Source organism: Aspergillus ibericus, assembly GCF_003184845.1.
Source record: "Aspergillus ibericus CBS 121593 unplaced genomic scaffold BO80scaffold_22, whole genome shotgun sequence".
NCBI classification, from domain to species: domain Eukaryota; kingdom Fungi; phylum Ascomycota; class Eurotiomycetes; order Eurotiales; family Aspergillaceae; genus Aspergillus; species Aspergillus ibericus.
The window spans coordinates 439,535-461,727 of NW_020292120.1; the positions used below are offsets into that span (position 1 = coordinate 439,535).

The 22,193-nt window shown below is 50.1% G+C and overlaps 4 protein-coding genes across 4 annotated transcripts; all 4 read right to left on the reverse strand.

The window, feature by feature from the left end:
- Positions 1-3,070: 3,070 nt before the first annotated feature.
- BO80DRAFT_101496 (uncharacterized protein) lies at positions 3,071-4,577 on the reverse strand. Its single transcript, XM_025713335.1, has 2 exons — positions 3,493-4,577; positions 3,071-3,425 (listed from the first exon to the last, which is right to left on the reverse strand). The coding sequence occupies exons 1-2, from the start codon at positions 4,304-4,306 to the stop codon at positions 3,259-3,261; spliced, it is 981 nt and encodes a 326-aa protein (XP_025574869.1). The 5' UTR covers positions 4,307-4,577; the 3' UTR covers positions 3,071-3,258.
- A 467-nt stretch (positions 4,578-5,044) lies between these two features.
- BO80DRAFT_425703 (uncharacterized protein) lies at positions 5,045-5,331 on the reverse strand. Its single transcript, XM_025719582.1, has one exon. It carries the CDS (start codon positions 5,260-5,262, stop codon positions 5,104-5,106), a length of 159 nt encoding a protein of 52 aa, XP_025574870.1. The 5' UTR covers positions 5,263-5,331; the 3' UTR covers positions 5,045-5,103.
- A 6,371-nt stretch (positions 5,332-11,702) lies between these two features.
- flbD (putative MYB family conidiophore development protein FlbD) lies at positions 11,703-13,096 on the reverse strand. The gene has a single exon (XM_025713336.1). The coding sequence runs from the start codon at positions 13,014-13,016 to the stop codon at positions 12,075-12,077; it is 942 nt and encodes a 313-aa protein (XP_025574871.1). The 5' UTR covers positions 13,017-13,096; the 3' UTR covers positions 11,703-12,074.
- Positions 13,097-19,388: 6,292 nt separating this feature from the next.
- Positions 19,389-20,126, reverse strand: BO80DRAFT_101556 (uncharacterized protein). The gene has a single exon (XM_025713337.1). It carries the CDS (start codon positions 20,034-20,036, stop codon positions 19,545-19,547), a length of 492 nt encoding a protein of 163 aa, XP_025574872.1. The 5' UTR covers positions 20,037-20,126; the 3' UTR covers positions 19,389-19,544.
- Between the last annotated feature and the right edge of the window lie 2,067 nt (positions 20,127-22,193).

Sequence of the window (22,193 nt, forward strand, 5' to 3'; positions counted from 1 at the left end):
ATCAGAATCGAGGACGGGTGCCGCTGGGGGAACGATTGGTTTGGTCTGACAAGACTCATATCTCTCTCGATGGTGCCACAAGGCCAGCAGATTATATAGGCGAGATCATTCTTTCACGCAATTAGGTTAGAAATTGCTCTTCCCATGTTGACTGGCGAACTGGCTTCCACTCCGCTGGGCAACTCGCCGCGTGAAGATGGCTACCGGCGTATTTCGAAGCAATCTTTGGTATTTGATTCGATCAACGTCCGCGTTGTAGGACTCGTCTTTGGTCGTTCCATATTGAAGGTAGTTTTGGAGAGCGGGCCTCAGGGCGCAAGTCGTGAGTGCTGCCTCTCTCATTGTGTTATATACTGCGAAGATGCTGTCCATATCAGTGCACGGTTTCTTCAACCTGATGTTCTTGCAGACGCCGTGTGTCATGGGAAAGGCGATATTGCCGCAATAGGATGATCGCAAAGTGACCAATTCATAGTACACACTTCCTTTCACCAGGCTGATGTTCAGCAAGCTGCAGTCCGCCTCAGGTGTTGTAGACAGAAAAGTATGGGCATAGAGAGAAACCCCATAGTCGTCAAACGTGCAACATGGTCACGGCCAGTCTTGTTCTAAAGTATGCAATGGCCTGGATGACGCCACCTATGTTGCTGTATGCCGAAGCGGGATTCATAGGTGGCAGAGACATTGTAGCCGGTCGTCCTGGTGTTCCTTGGAGCGAGCAGACGATGTAGCGAGAGGACGATGATATGCGCTTTGCGTATATAGATCTAGTATTGCAGGGAAGGCCGAGCTGCCATGGTGTAGAGAGTAATGCTGCCCAGGTGATGCTTGGCAAGTCAATATGCCAGCAATCCACCCTCTAATCGAGATTGCCTAGGTTGGATAGGTGACACCGTCTGTTCTGGACCACCAGGTCAAACATGCCGCCTCGTTAGTTGTCCTTTTGGCCGCTAAAATGCCTGTTCAACGTGGGTTGGGATTCGGGAAGAGCTCATTCATTCCAACCGCTTCTGTCAGGCGTGGTCTTCGATAGAAGAGACATAGACGTCTGCAATCTTCCTGTAATGCACGGACCAGGGCATTTTGGAGCTCAGGCCTGAGGCTCTCTGCTTTCTGGCGTGTCCATGTTGATGCTCGTCATATATAGATGAATGGCGCTGCTTTCGAGAGAACCATACCTCAGCCCGCCAGATATGTTTATTTCCTGGCTTCGGTTTCATTGCTGGGAGACTCGATAGAACAGGCCGAGACATGATCGGGTCCCCGGGCTCACAGCGATGATAGGTCCCTTGATGCTCGCCCGCAATAGTCTAGATACAGTTAGGTAGATGGTATCCCGCTGAAGTGCTGCCAGAGGCTGGCTGAACTCATGGCTTCGCGATTGCAGTAATTTTGCAAACGGGTATCATCGTAGTACTAAATTGGAACATGACAGGTCCATACTTAGTATTCAGAGCCGTTCAGATCCTTGATCCTGCCGCCTCAAATTCATAGATCTTGCTTAAGGAGATCGAAAGCTCGTCGATTGCTTCGCATTTATGCTGACTTCCGAGAGGGCAGTACTTTGCTGCCGGTTGAAAAGTGTATATCTCCACAGGTAGAGTAATCGCGACAGTATTCGGCAATGCAACCTATTGGATACTGCATCCATGTCCCCTGACTATTCAGGGCACCAGTAATTTGGGCAGGATTGCCACGAGCATACCGGCGCCTTGTCATCATTCCAAAGCCAGATTTCAAGCGGCTCAACAGACCTTGTCTCTTAGTGCGAGAAGGGGTGTATAGAGGATATAGCTCGTTCGTAGTCGCGAATGAGGGTGCTCCGCCCAACGTGATCATGTAGTTTGCTGATAGCTTCCAGCCCTTTTTTGTGTCTCACAGATAGCTGGTAGATACACTGTCTCCGTTCCGAAACATAGAACTATCATGCAGGATGGTTTGCTTCGCGACTGGGTAGAATATCTGCACACGTAATGCCAGACAAGCCTCGAGTAGCTGGCCATTATGCCGACATTAGAAGAACTAGTCTTCACAACTGTTTGTTTGATGCCGAGTCATAGACTGCCTGAGACACACGTCTGCCACTACATTTTCACCGTACATATCAATACGGCAGGTCAACAAGCCAAGCGGTATCCTCAAAAGATTTTAACCGACCGATTCATTCCTTGAGGGGCATTGCTCTGGCTGGAAGCTGCGTGATCTCATAACGGTTGCAGTTGATGTGCAAGTCATGATCGCTGTGATCTTCATTTTCCGGAACCCGTCGTTCGACTTCAGTATCCAGTTTCACCATTAGCACTGGGATATGCGGGTTGCATAGGGTGAAGATGCTGAGGTGGCCGAATCGGGTGCGAGGCATGGAGAGCTATCTGGTGCGTCCCAGTCCTTTACCATTCCATCTCCCGACTCTGGAGTAGAACCGGATGACTCCCCATTGTCGAAGCCAAAACAAAGCATCACTTCGATTCAGTATTGATACTCGACCGGCTTAAGGTCCAAAAGATCATTTGTGATAATATGCGTTATCACGATCGCCCACCCGCCATGGGTTGTATGTATTCAAGTGAAAAGTGCAAAACGCAGATGATCAGCCCCCAGTCCAACGCGAAGAAGCTATTTGGAAACAGCATTCAGACATGCAATTCTGGCTGACAACGGTTGCATTCGGACGAGGCATCCCCTGGCGTGCCCGGGAAAACTCGATCGCCTCACCCCTTCATAGGCGATGTCTCGAGTATGTGGTCCAAGTTGTCTCGCTGGCTGTAGCAACGCCGCCGAGTTTTTAGCTTCCACGTTGATCAAGAAGCCATAGTCCGAAGGTCCGGGCACCCAAGATAGCACCACTGTTACCATGAAGGCCCAACCGATCGACTGTCGCATATCAAGATTGCCTGCAAGGCAGTCCGATCCAGCGTAATTCGGATTCTCTCCTTCAATGTCTCAGAATGAGATGGACCGCCAAACCTTGTACCTGTTGTTGGAGAATGGTCAAGGTCCACACCTCGGTGAACCCTGCTCATTCCCCTCTCTTGCCCAGACATTATGGCCAGCCGTCATCCAGTTCACAATGTCTTCACCCGTGATATGCCTCCCACCATGCCATGACACCCTTGTGTTCCAGATCCATGAGGACCTGGCATCAGTAACTCCTCTTCCTGCTCCTCCGATGACCGACTGACCAGTCTGGCCAGGTCTTGTGTGTCTAAGGTCGCGCGGGCGGTCCGTCTCGTGTTGTAGACTTGATTGACTCTGCTGTTATGCTTTGTTCTGTTCGGGAGGATACGCGGGCGAGTTGGTATGCATCAAGTGAGAAGGATTGAGAAGAGAGAGCAGAGAGTCGGTATGGAGAGCTTGCCCGTTGCATGGGTGGAGGGGGAGGGGAGGAGGGGGGTAAGGATTTCGGGAGCGGCGGAATAATTCACCTGTTGATATGGACATCAGGTTAGTCGAGGGCGTCAACTCCCTTTCACCACTCAACTTCTGTGTTACCCTCTGATAAGGCCTTGAGGTTGACGGATCTGCCATGCCATGTTTCTTTGGCTCTCTTCGTTTCCCAATCCCGTTGTGAATTGTACGACAGCCGCTTAATGACGTGATGGAGCAGGCAGGACAGACTGTGACTCGCCTCGACGAATGAAGTGGTTGACAATGGCAGCAACAATAGCATGCAGACAGACTGGTCGATACCGTACCATCTTATGCGCGACAGGAAAACATTAGGCCTGGCAGTTGGAGGTTGTTCGGGTGATGGGCAGTGATAACATGGTGAGGGGGTCGCGAGACATTTGAGCCAGTTCACTGTCGACTGGAAATACAGATAAGAAAGATAGGGTGTTCCTACTCTGCCACACCGGCTATCTTCAGAACAGGACTCATCCTCCCAGGTCGGACTTGATCCTGTCTCAGGCTGTTGACTCTGTTGTCTCGTGTTCGCATCAAGGCACACCGGAGCATAGGCTAATCTCAAGCAATGCACTGGGCTTTGAAGATTATGACCTCGGAGGATGCTGTCGGTGAAAACCAAGTGGAGGCAGAATGATCCCTCGAGCATCAGGAGATATCCTTGTTCGATGGACAGTTTGCCAGTAGTGGAAGGGTCTGGAATATCAGACTTGCCAAGGGGCAGCCATATCGGAGTAATGCGTGGACTAGATATCCATGGGCGCCCAATGATCCAGTTCAGTGGTGAAGTGGCTGTGATTGCTGTCTCCGTTCGGTGGCGATACATGTTCCCTTCACGGTATAGCAGCTTTGAAAGAGACCGTTGCGGCTTTCCATAAGAGTGGTTGCAGTGGCGAGTCATGGATCGACTCTAGACATCACAATGGCATTTATATTGTCGCTGGTGATGAAATACCGTGGGTTCATTTTTATCAGAGCATCCCTTTCATGGCATAGGACTCTCAGGAGGATCTTATGGTAGTTCTTATCCATGCCAGTTGCCTCGGGGTACGAGGGATCATGTATAGGCATCAGTGCAGGAACCATGAAACTCGGTGAGCGGGGTGTGGTTGGGTGATGGTGTATTCATGTTTATAGCAGTCTTCAGAGGGCGACATTGATGTGAAAGATCATGTAGTCGTGCTTCAGTAGTTGATCGGGAATATGAGAAGGTATACCAGCTGCCACAATGGTGGACTGGAGTGCCTTGCTTTACACAGAGCACATATGGAATCCGCTTATAGGATTATATACGGGTAAAAGACCGCATAAAACTAGGATACCTATAAGAATAGCAGTCCCTAGAGACTATACATGATATTGTTGTATAGTATAAGCAGTGAATCACTCTGCTTGTGGTTGATACGAAAGCATGAGATGGTATATGCGTTAAATAACTTCATTGCAGTCTTCATCTAGACAACTGCCCCCTTCCAGACAGGCAAATACCATGGAAGTATCCTGATGCAGCCAGTCTGCCTCCGAAAACTCGGAATGTATCGAGCCAGACAGCTGTAGGCACCATCCACTGAATGACATAGAAGGGAGACTTGCCTATCACGGGACTGGCATAAGTACATCACCATATCAAATATCATCCACATCACAACAAAGTAGAACCGCATGAACCGCCATTAACCAGGATCCCCATCACTTGACCTATCGAATACACCAGCCTACTCCGTACGGAATACCAGATTGATAACCCAGGTAGGACAAGCGTGGGTCACATGCAGCCCCCGAAGGATTTGCAATCCCTTGCGTGGCCGCCGTGCGGATTGCAACTGCACGAACCGGGATGATGACAGTTGGACGCATGAGCACGACGCCATGTCGAGTAAGGATAAACTGGGCTATGTATGACCAGAGCCAGCATTCCGATCCTTCAGCAAGTGGAGGCGGGGATCGGGGACCAGTGTCTCCATCGGGGATTATCCATCAGTGAGTGCCGGGGGAGGGTGATGTCAGCTAGTCCCTCGATCGATCGAAGCCTCACTTTGCTTACTCCGTACTCTATAGAGTAATGCACAGTGGATGGAAGGGATGAACAAAAGAGATCAACATCGCACATGGCATCCACGCTTGGTCAGCGGTTGATAATCGGAACAAAGAACCAAAACAAGGATACCAAACAGGTTGAAGGAGTCACGCGATCCAGGTATCCGGGACTCGTCTTGTTGCTGACGATCTGACATGGTCGCAATCCTTCCGAATTGGTGACTGAATAGGTACTAGTCAGTGGCCGGACTCCTTCTTCGGACTCTACGATTCGCTACGGGATTAGACAGTGGTTGGTGACTATTTTCCGACTATAGGTGGCGTCTCATGCACCGGATCTCTAGTTTGCAGTCATGGAGTACAGAGCACAGTCGACAGACAGTCGATAGACAGGTCGTGCTCTTTCTCCGTAGTTCACTCACGGACACCTCCATCGTACATGGTACATACATAATCCTCCATGGTGGGTGCGGCCTCGTCAGGGGTAACCCACCCCCCATACTATCTGATATGTAAATAAATCAACTCAATGAACCCATCAACTCCTGCACAGTCCCACGTACGCAATCAACCAATCTACGGAGTATCCAGCACACTCCCTAGAACCCATCTCGAAGGTCGAAACAAAGCAAAAATAGTCCACCCCTGTTCTGCACCCCTGAATGATTTGAAAATGGCGAGTCATGAAACATCCTATTTGGGAGGAAGGAGAGATCGATCGGATTCCTCCTTCGTAGCGTATAGCCTCTGTTATAGGTGGATAGCAAGAACAAGGAATAAAGGTATAGCTGAGACCAAAACTCAATTCAGTGAATTCAAAGGAAGGTAGTTACCCCCGCTCTAATCCGTCCGTCAGCCTCGCTGCCAAAAACCGTTGCTTACCACTTATTCTCTGCTAGGTTTAACCAGGGGGTTGGGTTGATTGTACAGACGTAGGTAATACCATACACAGTAGATATAGGTAACCATACCATACAGAATACACACAACGGCGCGTATCTAACATCCCTCTCCACGTGGAGCAAGAACCCCTTACGCGGAAAGGGTTTGCGAGGTGTCCCTGATGGTAATACGTATCCTTCGTATCTCGTACGGGATACGACTGTTTTGTACGGTATGTATGTATGTATGTACTAAGAAAATCGTGGTCGGACCGGATCCACTCAGCCGCTCAGCCATGACAAATACTCGTCAATGGTGTTGCTGAATCCGCTCGATTGGGTAAACTGGTCTGTGTGATGGTCCTTGCACTGTTCATACCTATACCCTTATTATACCTCCCTCGCACCTTAAGAACTAGGATACTACAAGGATTCACGCAATCTGAGACACAAGTAATAGTGTATCATACCTATCATATTAATTAATCTACTCCGTACGGAGCACTCTCGCTAGCCATATGGATAGCCCACGAGCCTGGTGCTGCTGCCGATCACGGGCGGACCGGCAAGGCGGGTACCCTAATCCCAGTTCAGACAAGTTGATCATCCACCCCGAGATCCTCCGAAGGCCAATCAGGATGCTTTGCTGGAACTGGATCTCAACGTGCATCCGATCCACTGCCATATGCCTGAGTCGTAGGACTCAGGAGATTACTGCATACTATCGTGTAGGACTGCGGAGTACGGATAGTAGGTATAGATGTGGGTGTGGTCCCTGAGGACCCTTTTCTTTGGTTGATTACTCTTCTAGATGTAGGATATCAGCAGATACGCTGTAGGCAGGCCGAATACCATGGATAATATCACATGACCTGACACCTACGTACACCTTCTATCAAACATAAACAATGAAAAGATAATAGTACTCAGTACAAAGCATCTCCACTGTACTCCGTACTTCGTACGATGAATCACCCCGGAAGCATGACGGACACCCTCCGCAACACTAGACTCAATAAAGTATATGCAAGGTCCGAATTAATATATTCTTAATTCCTCACCCAACCGTCCAAACCAATCAGCATCCAGGCAGCCCAACCATCCCTCTCCAGAAACTTCAACGACAGAGGCGACGCGAGTCGAGTCCAGACAGGACCAATCTTCAGATCTGCACGTCCTTGGGTTGATCGGATGTACCCGACGCTATGGTACCGCTGTCTGCTTCCAGCCTGCTGTTGCGTGGGCACGTACTTGCCAGTCAAAGTCAATTCAGTCATTCAAAGTCAATTCAAGGTCCATTAAAGGGGAACGGTTAGGAGTCACTCAGGAGACATGTCAAGAAACCTCTATCGGATCCACTATATCAGCCACTGTTAAGTGTTAAGCTTGGGCACGATTTATCAATCGGGGTAAAATTCGCGAGGGTTACTGCGAGAGGAATGGTGGGCCCACTTGAGGGCTCAGCTCAGTCTCGTTTCCTACGCCTACGAGTACGGAGGATCGGGTTCTCCTTGAGATCGCAGACCTACCACCCTACCAGTAGATACTCCAATTTCAACCACCCCTATCACCATCCCCATAATCATGCTTAACACACCCTCTAAAAATCATCGGACCTAAACCCCCGACATCCCGACTCCGACATCCCGACCGTCTCCCGATACCAGTCAACCCCACCAAAAGTCAAAAGACAAACGAAAAGAAAAAGGAGAAACCCAACTCTAGCGAATCGAATTCTCCACCTCGCACTCGATTCTCCAGATCTCAGCCCCAACCACTACCAGTAATCGGCTGAACCACCAGTAACGTCCCCTAAACCATGACCTACCATGGCCAGCTCCCACGCGGCCGTTTCACATCCCCGCTACCTCAACCAACCCTGGTTCTGGGTCGGTCGGTCGGTCGCTTGGAACGTTGAACCGCAGGGACCACGGGAAGATCCTCTCCCTTTCCCCCTAAATACGGAGTACTTCGTACTTCTTTTAATAATTATCCGGCGGATTCGATTACGATTGATTTTCGATTCGGATCTGAGTGGATGGAAGGGACTAGAAGTGAACCATCAACCAACTACCAAGCGGAGGGGGTGTGGGTGGGATCGGAAATCGTTGGGTGGGCGGGAGTGTTGAGCTTTTACTAGATTGGGGAATTGGTATGTTTATTCCTTTGCATTATTCCTTACGGAGTATTGTTCAGTCTTTATGAGTTTGAGTGAATTATCTATATCGTATGTTATCAACCCTTTATTTATTATATCTGTATACATGTACATATACTCCGTAGTGATTTTCATACTCTCTTTTGGTGGTTACTGTCACCAGTCAATTCTCCGAACCCAATCCCTAAGGATCCTACTAGTCATCGGAACCCCAACTCCGCAATCATCGGAACATTTTCGGAAAGAGTTGGCCATACTTAGCCTGATACCCATACCCTGTAGACAATGGCCGTTCGGCAATAATAACACCATCACATATACCTACATCATCCATCCCACACCATCTCAGCTGCCTAGCAGCCCTGGCAGGCTGTGCTGCCCAGCCCCAACCAGAACCAACACCACCCGCATCACTCTACTCCGTACACCATAGGTATAAGCATAACCATCCCGATATTAATCTATCCGATACACGGCCCATGCATAAATCGGACGATCAAACCGGATTAATCTATCTTAAGTCAGTCAACATTCACCAGTATTGCTTGATAGGTGGTGCCCCAGGGGTTTGTTTCTAACTGGCTAATGCAATCTCCACACTTTTTGCTACTTAGTTAGATATTGGGTGGGATCTAGATGGTCCCCGAGGATATCGGGGTTTAGGTGGGTGGTGTAGTGTTGGGCATGCGACCACAATCAAACCAGTTAGTATGGAGTAACTAGTAGTAGAAGGCATCTGAAACGATAACGGGCTTAAAATAAATTCGTCGATAAGGGAGCTAAGCTTAGTTGAACTTGACACAACGGTATCCTGTTCCCCCCCTTCTAGATAGATGGAGGGGGAGATAGATGGGTAAATATAGTCTTGGTTTCGGATTCAGCTAGATATTATTATGATCACTACATATACCAAATGAGCTGTAACGTACCTTACTTCTCAATCTAATTCCATTCCTTTATTTGTATATTGACTGACAGACGAGGCAAATACCCATATCTTCAAACTTCACACATCGGGAATATCCAACGGTCCCCGAGTAAGGCATCCTGCCAAGTCTATCCTTACCAGTCCCATCGACCAATAGGAATCTCCTCCTCCTTACCAGAAAAATCCCACTGGTAGTAGATAGTACGTCACCTTGGCGGTCCCGAAACTGGCTTAGAGCGGTGGGGCCCACTAGTGAACAGAATTCCAAATCAATGTACACAGTAAAAAAAGATCAGCGCGAGGTTAGTTGGTTAATTAATGTGAGATTTTCTTGGCTCCTACCTACCTACTTAGTTAGTTACTTGGTTAGCTACGCTGGAATAGTAGTAGTGCTAGATCTCTCCACTTTACTTTTTGCATTGTTCATTGTTGGGGTTGGGCTTTGTTGGTTACCTGTTTCTGTGGTGGTGGTGGTTGTTGTTGTTTCTGGGATATGTTTCGTCTATTTTAATCTGTTACAGATACTGAATCGTGGGTTTGGTTTCTGTGTAACCAAGCCTTGTGTCAGTCAGTGTCAGTCACCATCGCTTGTTCTGGTGTAACCATCATCACAACCTCCATCTTCATCCTTGTACGGATGTACCATCGTCATGTGTACATACTTACCCTATACGAAGCGTGGATCCATCTCCACCAACGGTCAAGAGCATGTCAAACTCACCCTGGGTCTCCATACGAGTTGCATCATGCTGTCCTCACCTGCAGACTCGACTCCACTTCCGTAACAGGCTGAATGTACCGATTTGCTGCGCTTCTGTGCCTGCCAGGTATGGTTGTGGTTTATTGGCGGACGGTAACGCCGTGAATATCCCCCTCTGTGCATGCACAAGGTGGATTACTTTGCTTCCGCCTTCATTCTTGAATCCAAGATTGCCTGATCGGCATCCGTGCATGGAACTGGAGTGTGGCTTGGTATCTGCTGTGGCGAGTCAGGATGCCACCTGAACACCATTGAAATACCGTAGTAGCATAGTAGCTAGGTGTGAGTGGATATGGTGGCACCGGTAAGCTTGTGGCAATTGAACTGGCAACGGCACTGGCAATGGAATGAGGGATCGGGTTTTGCTTTTCCTGATCCTGATTCCTATTCCTTTCTGTAGCCTTGCTCCTAGCCCCCCTTCCCCTCCTATAGGTTCTAGGTAGGGTGGTCACCTCGGGGACTGCTGACACCGAATCCAATCCCAGTAAGGCAGACAGACAGACCGACCAGGCCAGACCAGGCCACGGAATGAAGCCCGTCGGGATCCATCCCCCCCCTCCCTCATCGATAGGCCAACGGGCAAGTCAAAAAATGGGGAACCGTTAGCGACATGTGCAAACTGCAAACTGCAAAGGGAGGGAGGGCAAAGGGAGGGGCATGACACGGACGAATCCTCCCCCGTCGTTCAAGGTGGGAATCCACTGGATGGAGGATAAACTTTGTTTGCGCAACCTTACCTTACCTCCAATCCTAAATCGGGAGGGATGGAGGGGGGGGAGGGTGGCCATTCATGACAGTGGCAGTTATGCATGAATCATCGCGACATGGGTGTCTGTCTTGTCTGGTTCTGGCCATTCATTGTCATGCCGGTGGGAGGGCGAGGGTGTGGGCGTGGAGGATTGGTTCGTTAGCTGTGCTGTGCTGTGCTGCGTTCGGTTCTTAACGACGGAGTCAGTAATGGACCTATCCATTTCTAGGAGTCGGCTTCCCTGCCATCCTACCACCTGTACGAAGTAGGTTTTGAAATCATAACGGTTGGTGGGTGGTCTGCTCCATCCACCTACCTTTCTACCCTAATTTTCTACCTACCTATCTAGGATGTCTCCCTCTACCGTGAACCACCCTATCCATCCCTCTCACCTTATCTTCCCTCCTTCCTAACCCCATTCTTATTTTTATTTTTATTTTTAAATTTTTTTTTTCTAAAAAATAACCCAACTCATAAAATCAAAAAGGGTTGTCTCGTGTCCTCGTAACTTTTGGTTCGCCCCTTGCGTGCCAAACTCTTGTTTCCGCGGACAGAACCAGATAGCAGCTGAGAGTCTATGACAGCCAGCCACACGCCCTTCCGGAGGATATGCGAGATTGAATGATGGTCCTTTCCTCGGGTGGATCTGTGTCCTTGTGTCCTGTGCCCTTGTGCCCCTATTTGATTGTTTCCTAGGAAGGTTCTGGGGGTTGTATGAGTATGATGAATTCTGTGTATTCTGTGTATTCTGTGTCTGTGTTTGTATGAGGACGGTTATTAGTTACTTTAGTAGTTATAGATTGAGGTTAGATGGAATGGGGTTATTCTAGAAAGTATTGGTTCGGTGAGGATGTATTATCATTATCATATAACAGGGTATTATTTCCAGCCCAGTAGCCATTCCATATCCAAATATACACCAAAGTAACCCCTCTAACAATATTAAACCCAAGAATCCCCACAAAGAAGATGCTTTTGGTACCGTAAGGAAACCGGGTATCCACGTGACCCGCCGTGGAGCCCCCAAAACCAAATATACAGGATGAGATATAATACAAAGGAAATTATGCCAACAAGGAGTGACAAGGGTCGGAGGTCATGTACATAAAATTCCCAATAAACAGAAGAAAGTCGTGATCATTCCAGCAAGGCCATCGTTAGTTGAGCAGGTTGTGCAGTCCCATGCGCGAGTCGCGCGGGGCTTCCGTCTTGTCTTCCATGGGGGCGCCCCAGGTGGGTGACAGAGGACTCTGCTGGCTCCAGTGCTGGTGATCGGCCATCCATCGTTGTTTCAACGACAGTTCGGAGAAGGATTCCAGAGGCTTCGGCGCATAGCCGTAGAGTTCGTCGGCGCCGCTCGATCGGCGGAAATCATATGATCGCATGTCCACTGGAAGGGGAAGAAGCTGGGGAGAGGCGATGGTCCGCGGGGAGGAGGAAGAAACCGAGTTGTGGTCGGAAATCATCGACGGAGGCTCCATTGAAGGAGTTTCGGAAAAGGCAGGCGACGTCAGAGGAGTTTCCACAGGACGGTTGAGAGCAGGAAGGGTGAAGATCGGGGTCAACTGCCGAGGGCAGTCCATCGAAGCCGCCGAGATCGAATCGCGCCGAGAAGACGGCGACTTGGTCCAGGAAGTTAGAGGGCGGTCGTTGGAGATAGAGGAGTAGCGGGAGCGGCTGATGGGGCTGCTCATGAGGGAAGCCCGCGCATATGGGGCTTCGACCCGGCCGTGAATGGTGCGACCAGCGTGCGGCGAGCCGGTGGGGAGGCCTCTTCTCTTGCGGTTCATGCTGCCATTCCACCAGTTCTTGACCGCATTGTCGCTGCGGTTTCCCAGGCGCCGAGCGATCTCGGCCCAACGCTTGCCCATTTCGTTGACCATCCGTTCGATCATCAGACCCTCTTCCGCGGAGATCGGCTCCCGGTTCAAGGAGGGCTTGAGGTTCTGGTGGAAGCGCTCCCGACATTGCTTGGGAGAGCGATAGTGCATATGCTGAGAGATGCGAACCCAGTTGTTCGGGCCTTGTTCGCGCACCAACTGAAGGAGCAACTGGTCCTCTTCAGGGACCCAAGGTCCACGACGATGAGTGGGAGCCATTGCGTGACGGCAGGAAAATAAATCCGAAGATCTAAAAGTGGGTGGAGATGAGGTCTATTAAAGTAATGTTAGACTCTGCAAGGCCAGGAGGTTCGGAGAGTTTAAGAAGTTGGAAGCCGACAGAGTTCAGGTACGCTGCGTGGGCGGGGACGGATGATGTTTAAAGGCTTCTTACCGTGGGGTGGGGAGACTGGAGTGCTCTGAGCCACAAAGACAAGCAAGGAGGCAGGAAGCAGGCAGGCAGGCAAGCAGCAGGTGGAAGTTGGCTGTGTGGAGGATGGAATAAGGTTCCAAGGTGCGTCGTTGGGTGGTAGATATAGGCAGAGACTGAGACCTGGAAGGGGGAATTGGAATTATAAAGGGCTGATAGACAATAGTCGTGTCCAGGAGTGATGGAGATGAAGGTTCCGATCATCTATTATAGCAACAAGCAGCGCCGCCGAATACAATGACCAGGGAGACGGGTCAGAGAAAAATGGCTACTGCTCCACACTTGGAGCACGCTATAGGAGAAGATCTGATCATCCAAGATCTCGGAGCTGACAGTTGTGTCGGAGGAATAAATTTAATAATAATAAATCAGATTATTGATTTATTTCATTTTTTTTTTTTTTTTCTGGTGATTATTTTTCATTTTTGAATTTCGATTTTGGGCCCCCTCTTTTCCCGACGCGGTGGTCCCCACTGGTATGTACGGTATGTGGTGTATCGTACCTGCGGTATGGTGTAAATTACGCCCCTCGGGTACGAACTCCTAGTTTCCTTCCAGGAGGAACAGGAGGCTACCAGGTATTAGGCAGGTACCACACCTCAGGTAGCCTAACTCCTCAGGAGGCACTGGCACAGACCTCGAGGCTAGCCCATGGATTAATTGGGACGTGAGAATGACAAAAACTCGAGGTGTGTGGCCCGAGTGGGGAAGATGCGGTTGACGGCGACGTCTTGCAGTATCTCCTTTGGGTAAGCCAGACCCATCCTTGACAGGGAGAAGTACGACTTGAGGGGCTGAAAAGGACTGCTGCTAGTATCAGCTGCAGCGGATCGTGGGGATTTGCCACTACCTCCTACTGTGTACACCGTATGCTCCCACAGGATCGGGTTGCAGGCTGGCGACAGGGATCATGGTGTCCTATTCCAGGCGCAGTGAGGCACATGTATGCACCGGTTGCTTTTTTCGGCGAGCATTGTGTCAGAGACAGAGACAGGCTGAGACGTCCAGGGGAACCCATCCCATGAGTCCGTATTCAGAGCAAGGCTACCCTGGATACTCTTTGGTGTGCCACCCAGGACATCCGGGCCTCAGGGCATCTCCAGGCTTCACCCACCGTGGCGGCGTTTCTCGGACATCCTATCCTGGCCCGTTGATCTTCCCAGCCTATAGTTTAATCCTGGTTGATTATTCCTGAACTACATAGTAATAGGATCTGGACGTGGGACAAGGATGAGAAATCCTCTCCGCAGCAGCTGATCCGACAGATAGGAGCGTTCCCCCCCCCCCCCAGTATACAATTATAGCAACCCGACAGGAGATTAATTAATTGTGGATGCTTTGGCAACATCTCAAACGTAGGGGAAAAAAGTGCGAGCGCATCAATGGTACCGATCCGTCGGGCGTCGACTAGGGACTCTAGACTAGTGAGGGCCGGCCCAGTCGACTGCTAGACTGGCCCATGCTCGTCAAAGTTCAGGCCCTGACAGGAAAACGGGAGCGGCAGAAACGGTCTGCAAAAGGCGAATGAGAAAGAGGGGAGACGGAGTCGGGTGGTCAGCCATGGGTCAGGCGGGGCGGATTTCCTCGGAATTAGAAATTCTAATTGAAAAGGAGGGGAAGAAACAGGGGAAGAATGACAAAGAGACCCGACGAAGGGGGGGGGGGTGCAGATTGCAGAATGGCGTTGGCTGTTAAGGTGTCCCAAGATCGTGGAAAGATAGGCAAAGAGGGCTATTCTAGGCCAGCGATCGAGTCAGGGCTGCCTCTACCAATTGCCAGATTGGATCAGGATGACAGATCGGAGCGCATTGTTCACAGCTACCATCGATGCACCTCCGTACTATTGGGATGATTTCAGTGAATGGCACGTTCCTTGACATCTCCGTCTCAGCCAGCCATTTACCAGATACTCATACATGGTACTTCAGTACTCGTATGCCAGACTCGTACTAAGAAGTAGGTATACTCTGTACTCCGTACCGTCAGTATGGCGGTTGGCCTCACCCTACAGGCCACTATCATTGGTTCTGATCGATCCTCCACTCAGTCCCTCCCCGTGGGCCGTTACCCAGAAGCCAGAACATGAACCGTTTGAGTGGGTCATGATTGGCGCAGGCCGGCTAGCGTCTCTGACAATTTGAAATCTTTTGCTTTGTCTCATACCCGGTCGGGCTGGGATCGACATGGAGATCGTACGCAAGCTTGAATCTGGCCGGAGTACCTTCGCGCCGGTGCTACCGGCATAAGGCAGCGCACAGCCAATTCCACCGATTTACATGATTTAGGGACTAGTCCGTATGGATTCAAGATCGCTGCAGTTCTCCCTGGTTAGTCAGCCAATCACCACCCCCGATCCCCGGATATTCACCTTGCACACTACGCTAGTTCATGATGGGAATCTCGCCCAGAGAGACGGGACTGCGTCCCATCCTCTTGGTTCATTGTCATTGCTGCATCAGTCGATCAGGTACAGTTCAACGATGATGCGATTAGCTCAGAACAATGCCCGTGCAGACTGCAGAGAGCTCAGATACCCCCGCTCCATCGGGCACCCCATTCTCCGAACACAGTAAAAGAAGGGAAAAGGAAAGAAACCAAAAGGAATAGATTCGTTCTGTTCATCCAACCAGCAAGCCGTGTTCAGCAACCTGACTCACGTTGTTCTGCAGGGTTCCATCCGGGAAATGGATCCGCGAAGTCGCCTGGGGGAAATGCAACAGAAGAATGATAGATCTCATGGAATCCCCAGTCCCCCTTTTTGGGCCTCCTCCTGGAGTGGCAGAAAGGCTTCTGGCCCCTTCAATTGGCTCGAACCAAACACTAGCCTCACTGCTCTGCAGCAACGGGGCGCAATATAGATTAACTGCTCCATCGCTGGCCTCGCGAGTCCCGGGGAGGTCGGAAGATTCCAAATGAATCATGACAACGGAAGTACCAGCAGATGGCCCTTCTCATGCGCCGGTACCGTCCCGCTGTCATGCTAATGGGCAAAGGGAAGGATGGATCCAGCTAAAGTTAACCATCCTGAACTATCAACTCTGACCTACTAGTATGACCTCGGGCGATTGTTCGATCGGATTCAACGTTGCTGCGATTGGGCGATCGATGCGGATCCCTCCATCCTCGATGCTCCCTGGATCCGGTGGTGTGGCAGGGGAACAATAACCTTCGTCAATGGCTGAGATGATCAGATCCAGATCATCGTGCCATCATCTTTGGGTCACACTATTAGCCACTATAAGCCTCGCCATGTTCTTGCCATGCTACACAGGATTGTTCCAGGTCACCACCTTCGGGGTCTCCGAGAAATCTTCCAGGCTTCTATTTCTGCCCGGCCAGGATTTGATAAAGAAATTCTCCGGAGTCCGACATGTAGACCGCACCGCACAGAGCAACCGATGGTCCTGACGTTGTTTTGAAGCCGTGACACTTGCCTCGACTGCGGGTCATTCTATCTCCATCCTCCGTACCCTCCTGTCAACAGCGAGTTCGCTTACACTGCCACGAGTCCCGCCGTTGAGCGTCATCACCATGGATGGAAGCGAGCGGTTGCGTGTAACTCCGCAATACGGAGTCCCTCCATCCGTCATACGGATGTATTCAGTACGGTGGCTTACCGATTTGGTCCACTAAAATAGGCTAGAAGCACGACCCCTGAGGCCGCACTGCATGACGTGACGAACCACTGCCCCAGTCGTGCGGCTGATTGGCCGGCCAAATTAAGGTATTTGTCATTCTGGAACCGCGGCACTATTCCTAATGCAGTAATGATAAACGGGCCGCGGCTGGAGCGATCTCGTCGGTCTCCATGCTATAGATTAAATATGAATGGAGGCGAGATGAATCAGTTGACAGGTACGATCTGAATGAGACAATCGCATTCACCACCTGAATTTATTAATGGACAATTGATTTCTGCCACTGCATCCTATTACGGACTGGCTCAGGATCCAACCTCGACCACCGACCGCATAAGCATTCCATCCACCGCTCTGACCCCAGTCATCAGTCAGTCACAGCCTGTCACTGGAAGAATGCCAACGTCCGTCAACGTATGTCCCCGTCCGCCTGGGCTTACTCGGAGCAACGCACTGGGACCCTCGGAATCTCGATAATCAGGGGGTCCAGTGGTGTCAAACGCCATTTACGTCGTGGGAGGTTACCAGCCTGCCATGTGGACGGGTGCTTGCGATCGACCTCGTGGTACCCTACGTAAAACACATACCAGTTTGACCAGTTTGTATGGGGTCATGTACACCAGGTTACTCACGACGTCATTACAACCCTTCTCGCTGGTCACTCCGCTTAATACTACATTGTATGTCGATCATCAGGGAGTCAAGCGATAGATCATAGACCGCCCAGATCCGAAGCAGGATCACCTAGATCAAATGCCCAGAGGAATCCCCAGGATGCAAGGTACCTAATTGACGGATTCCAATTCACCATCTCCAGACACAACCGACCGACCGACTGACCGCCCGACCCGGCTGGACGGAAGTGACTATCGACTCCAGGGGCCAATCCAGCCCAGTCCAGTCACAAGTCTAAATCCTAGTCCACGAATCCACGAGAACGATGTACATACTACGCCGCCTTTGTCTTAGGTTATACCTCCACCTATACCTAGATACAACCTAGATAGATACCTTGGATGGTCCCCGACGGGATGTACGGGCCTGGGAATGAACCAATCAAAACCCCAGGAAGTATTTGAGATAAACCCTGGTTGAACCCCACTCCCTCCTCAGGAAGAAGCCAAGATCGACGGGTAAATTTCCACATCGGGAATATTCAGCAGGCGCCCGCCTTTTACTCACTCTGTAGGTTAAAGGTAGATGAATAGAATAGATTAATTGATTCTTCAGCTCACCACATAAGCGTATTATGGGGTTTAGCAATATAGGTTAATTTTACTACTATACTAGTAGAGATACTTATGGGATACAAGATGCCTAATACAGGCATCCCTAAGCGAGACCGCGAGAAACAAAAGAATGAGTACATGACTTTGTCGTCGTTGATGGTAATGGTAATCAATCCACACCGCACCCACAGCATGTCGTGCAACCCCTCACAGACAACGACAACAGTAACAGTACTCCATAACCGGTGGACATACGTGACAGGGATGTGGGTTGCAGGATACACCCTGTAGCTGTATGTGTACGGGGATCGGTCGGTAGGTAGGGGAGGGAGGGGTCGATGTGGAGCGATGAAGAACGGCGCTCTCGCATCCTGCCGCTGTTTCCTGACTGTCGGGCCTTGCGACTGCGAACCTGTGGCGGTCCGAGCACCTGTCTTTCTGTTTAGGATTTTATTGGTCGATGACGGGAGCAATAGGTATTGGCATTTTGACGTGAGTATGATTTATGAGGATGTAGTGGGATTATTGTGTGTATGGATGTGTGGTTGGTAATTCCACTGGTTTTTATTGTTGAGTTTTTGATTTGTTTTGTTGTGAGGATGGATGGATGGAGCGAGTCAGTTGTTGTGTATCTGTATCTCGGCTACTTGTGAGATATATGTTTGGAGTGATGGTCGGGGATTTAGAATCGAGATTCGTACTTTGTAATTAGTATTTACTGTGTCAAGTTATCAATTCAGGAGCAGAGAATAATAGCTCATACTGATCAAATACCTATCATCCATATTAACCTCGACTTCAGCTACACAGTACTCCGTACGGAGTACATCCCTGCCTCCACAACAACCAAAATAGTAGATTAAAACCATGGTCGAAATAACGGTCACCCGTCCCATGGGACCAGGATCTCGATCTAAACCACTCCCTCCCTCCCTCCCTACCTACTTCGAGACGTACCTCTGGGCATGTACATGTACCCATGACGTCGGACGTATACTGACGTACGTGATTGGCTGCCCTCTCAGCTCGGGGTTTATGTCTTCCCCGTTCGGGGACCATGTGGGTTCCCCGATCCTCCCAGATGCCCGGCTGGGCAGTGCCCTGATGCTGCCCGGTCGGGTTAGTGTGGTGCTGCCGGTGACTAGGATTAGCCCCACACACTACTCTGTACACAGTACTCCGTATTGAGTGGTGGGTTCTTGGTACGGGTATTCTTCCTTACTGTGTACGGAACTGGGTATGAGTACGGAGTACTCCGTACTTCGTACTCTGTATTGTAGTTGGGTAGATAGCCCGAGGGAGATATGGGAGGTATGGTTGGTTTACACAGGTGGAGGAAATATTTACTCAAGATGGAAGGAGATAATGCAAGGCAGGTCGAGGATACACGGCAGTATTCACGAGGTACGGAGGACGGTGTAGGAGGTACGTGGATACAGGACCGCATTTTCTACATGGATGAGGTCGTTGGTACGACGAGGGAGGTATGTCGGTCGACTAGAAGAGACAACGAGGGAATTTTATCCCGCCTTGATGGGTTGGTGGTGTAATGCGACGAGGGTACGGATTGGAATGAATGGAATGGAGGGATGGTGGAGGGGAGGAGGAAGGGATCATTCTTCCACCACCACCACCACCACCAGATGATACACCGTCCTACCCCTTCCACCACTCGTTCCTCCTTCGTGTTGACGCGGCTGGTCACTACTCCCACCGCCATGCCATGCCATCTGCAGTGAGAGTTGGCACTTGATCCCGGTGGATGCCTGGACCAATGCAAATTAATGTGATGTGACGGCACTATTGACTCGGTCGATGCTGGTTGCAACCCTCTGACAAATCCACTGCGAACTCTTTTCACAGTGCTGTCGTTCTCCTCAGCTGTCTTCCTTTGTTCCAGACTCACCATCCGGTGACGAGACCAGTCACACAAGGCATTCATCCAGGTTCTGTCTCTGTTGCTAATGCTGCTCTGTTTCCATCCTGACCGTTGACCAACCTCGTTCGAGACGGATTTCCCGCTGTCAATGAAGTTTATTCCGAACCGGTACACTTGCAGCCTGGCTTCTGGGTCAGAGGATCATCCAACGGACGGGATCCGACTCTCGCCAAGAGAATCACCCTCAATAGATTGAATGGATCCCACTGTACGGAGTAGCAACAGACAGAACATCAGTGGGCCAGGAGCACCTCCGGACCAACCAGACCCATTCAGGGCCCGCGAAGAAACCCAATCTACCCGGTCGAAACTCAATCTCCACGACCCATTCCGCCCTCAGTCCCGACGCTGAGGTAAGGTCTGGTTCGGGGCGCCATTTCCATGGGCCTGGGGCCCCTCCCGCGGCTTCCCTTAATTTCGTTCTTCCCGTGGATTCTCCCGTTCGAGCTATTCTCGGCAACATCGGGGTGAGAAACTGGATCGCGGTGTCGCACCACTGCGTGGAATGAGTCAGTTCGGGCGAGCAAGACTATGACTGGGGATGCTGGTCCGGTTAAGCTTTGACTTTGGAGGAACAAGCGGACAAAGTACTCCGTACCCAAAGCAACAAGAGAAAAGAAATTAATCGAGAGTCTAGACGGCAAGTCCTGCACAAGCCGTCTGACGACCGTGCATTTGCCGATATCTCCACTACCCCCTCTTTGGGTCCGCTGTGTCTGCACTCTGCAGGCTCAGTTGAGCTGTGACAGACCGGAAGATATGGTACACGAGACAGCGAATGAGAGACGCACCAGTCCATCCGGATCCATCCATCTGCACTGGCCGCTTTGGTGGATTCCGTGCAAACCAAGCAGGATCAATTCGCCACGATGGGTTATGGTTTACTAGGGAGTCATAGCTCCTGCACGGACTCAGTACTTTCGACAATTGACTTGACTTGTATGCAATTGCCAATATGCTATATGCAACGAACTGGACAATTTTTCATCCTCCTAGCTACGACGAAGAAGAAAGAACACATCCAGAATATTCCCTCCCCTGATTCCTTATTCCTTATTCCTTATCCCACGAGAACTACTCTCAGAATTACTAATTCCAGTTCCCAAATAGGTAACAAGTCTGAACTGGCTGAGCTGATCCATACATACATACCCCATACGGAGTATACATACACAAATACAACGGAGTAAATCCCTCATTGCTTTTTCCACTCCACACACCCATGCACAGCACTCCGTACGAACGGAACTATGCTATGACTATGACCCATGACCCTATAACCCAAGTTGGAATATGAATAAACTGTGGCTAAGCTAGCTAAGCTACGCCACACCACCCACCACCCACCACACCTAGTCAGCTAGCATCAGCTAAGTTACGCTGGACGAGGCTGGGCTGAACTTACTCCTCCTACCTGGGCTCAATTTTGTGGCTAGACTAGCCCGGTCCTCTCAGTTCGCCACTCGATACATAGATTAAGAAAAAAGAGAAAAAGAAAAACGAAGTAAGACACTCGGAATATGTTCCCTGTTTCTTACTCTATCTATCAATCGATCTAGTTGCTTCAATAGTGGTGGCGTTTGCCATGTGAAATACCCTGATAGTGTGCATTTACTTGGGACTGAACTTGACTGGCCTAGACTTGGAGATCAGGTCTATCTAGGCAGTGCTGCTCGAGACGAGGCGAGACGAGACGAGGCTAGAACCAATCCCAATCCCAATCCCCAAACACAAATAAAAATAAAATAAACCCAAAACAATGAAAAAGGAAAATAGGGAAAAAAAAAAAAGTAAGGAAATATGAGAATTACCCGGTTTGGCCTATGACCTAGGTAGGTAGGTAGTGACCCGGACCTAGATTCAATCAGGGATTGAGTAAGTGGCTGAGGATTTGTCATTTATGATTTCAGTTGGGGTTCTGGAAGGTGGCTTGTTTGGGAGGTTGGTAGGGACCTAGGTGGTGGGTTTTGTGGTACTGTGGATGGATGGGTAGGTGGTTTCATATGAGTATTTGGTGAGGCGTTTTCGATCTCTTGGTTTTGTTCCTATTGTTGGGAGGGATGTGATGGATGATGGATGATAATGACGTACTAAAGCTTTACCCTACCCAAGTATACTCGGTGCTCTGTATTGTGATAGTGATGGTCATCTTCAACCATG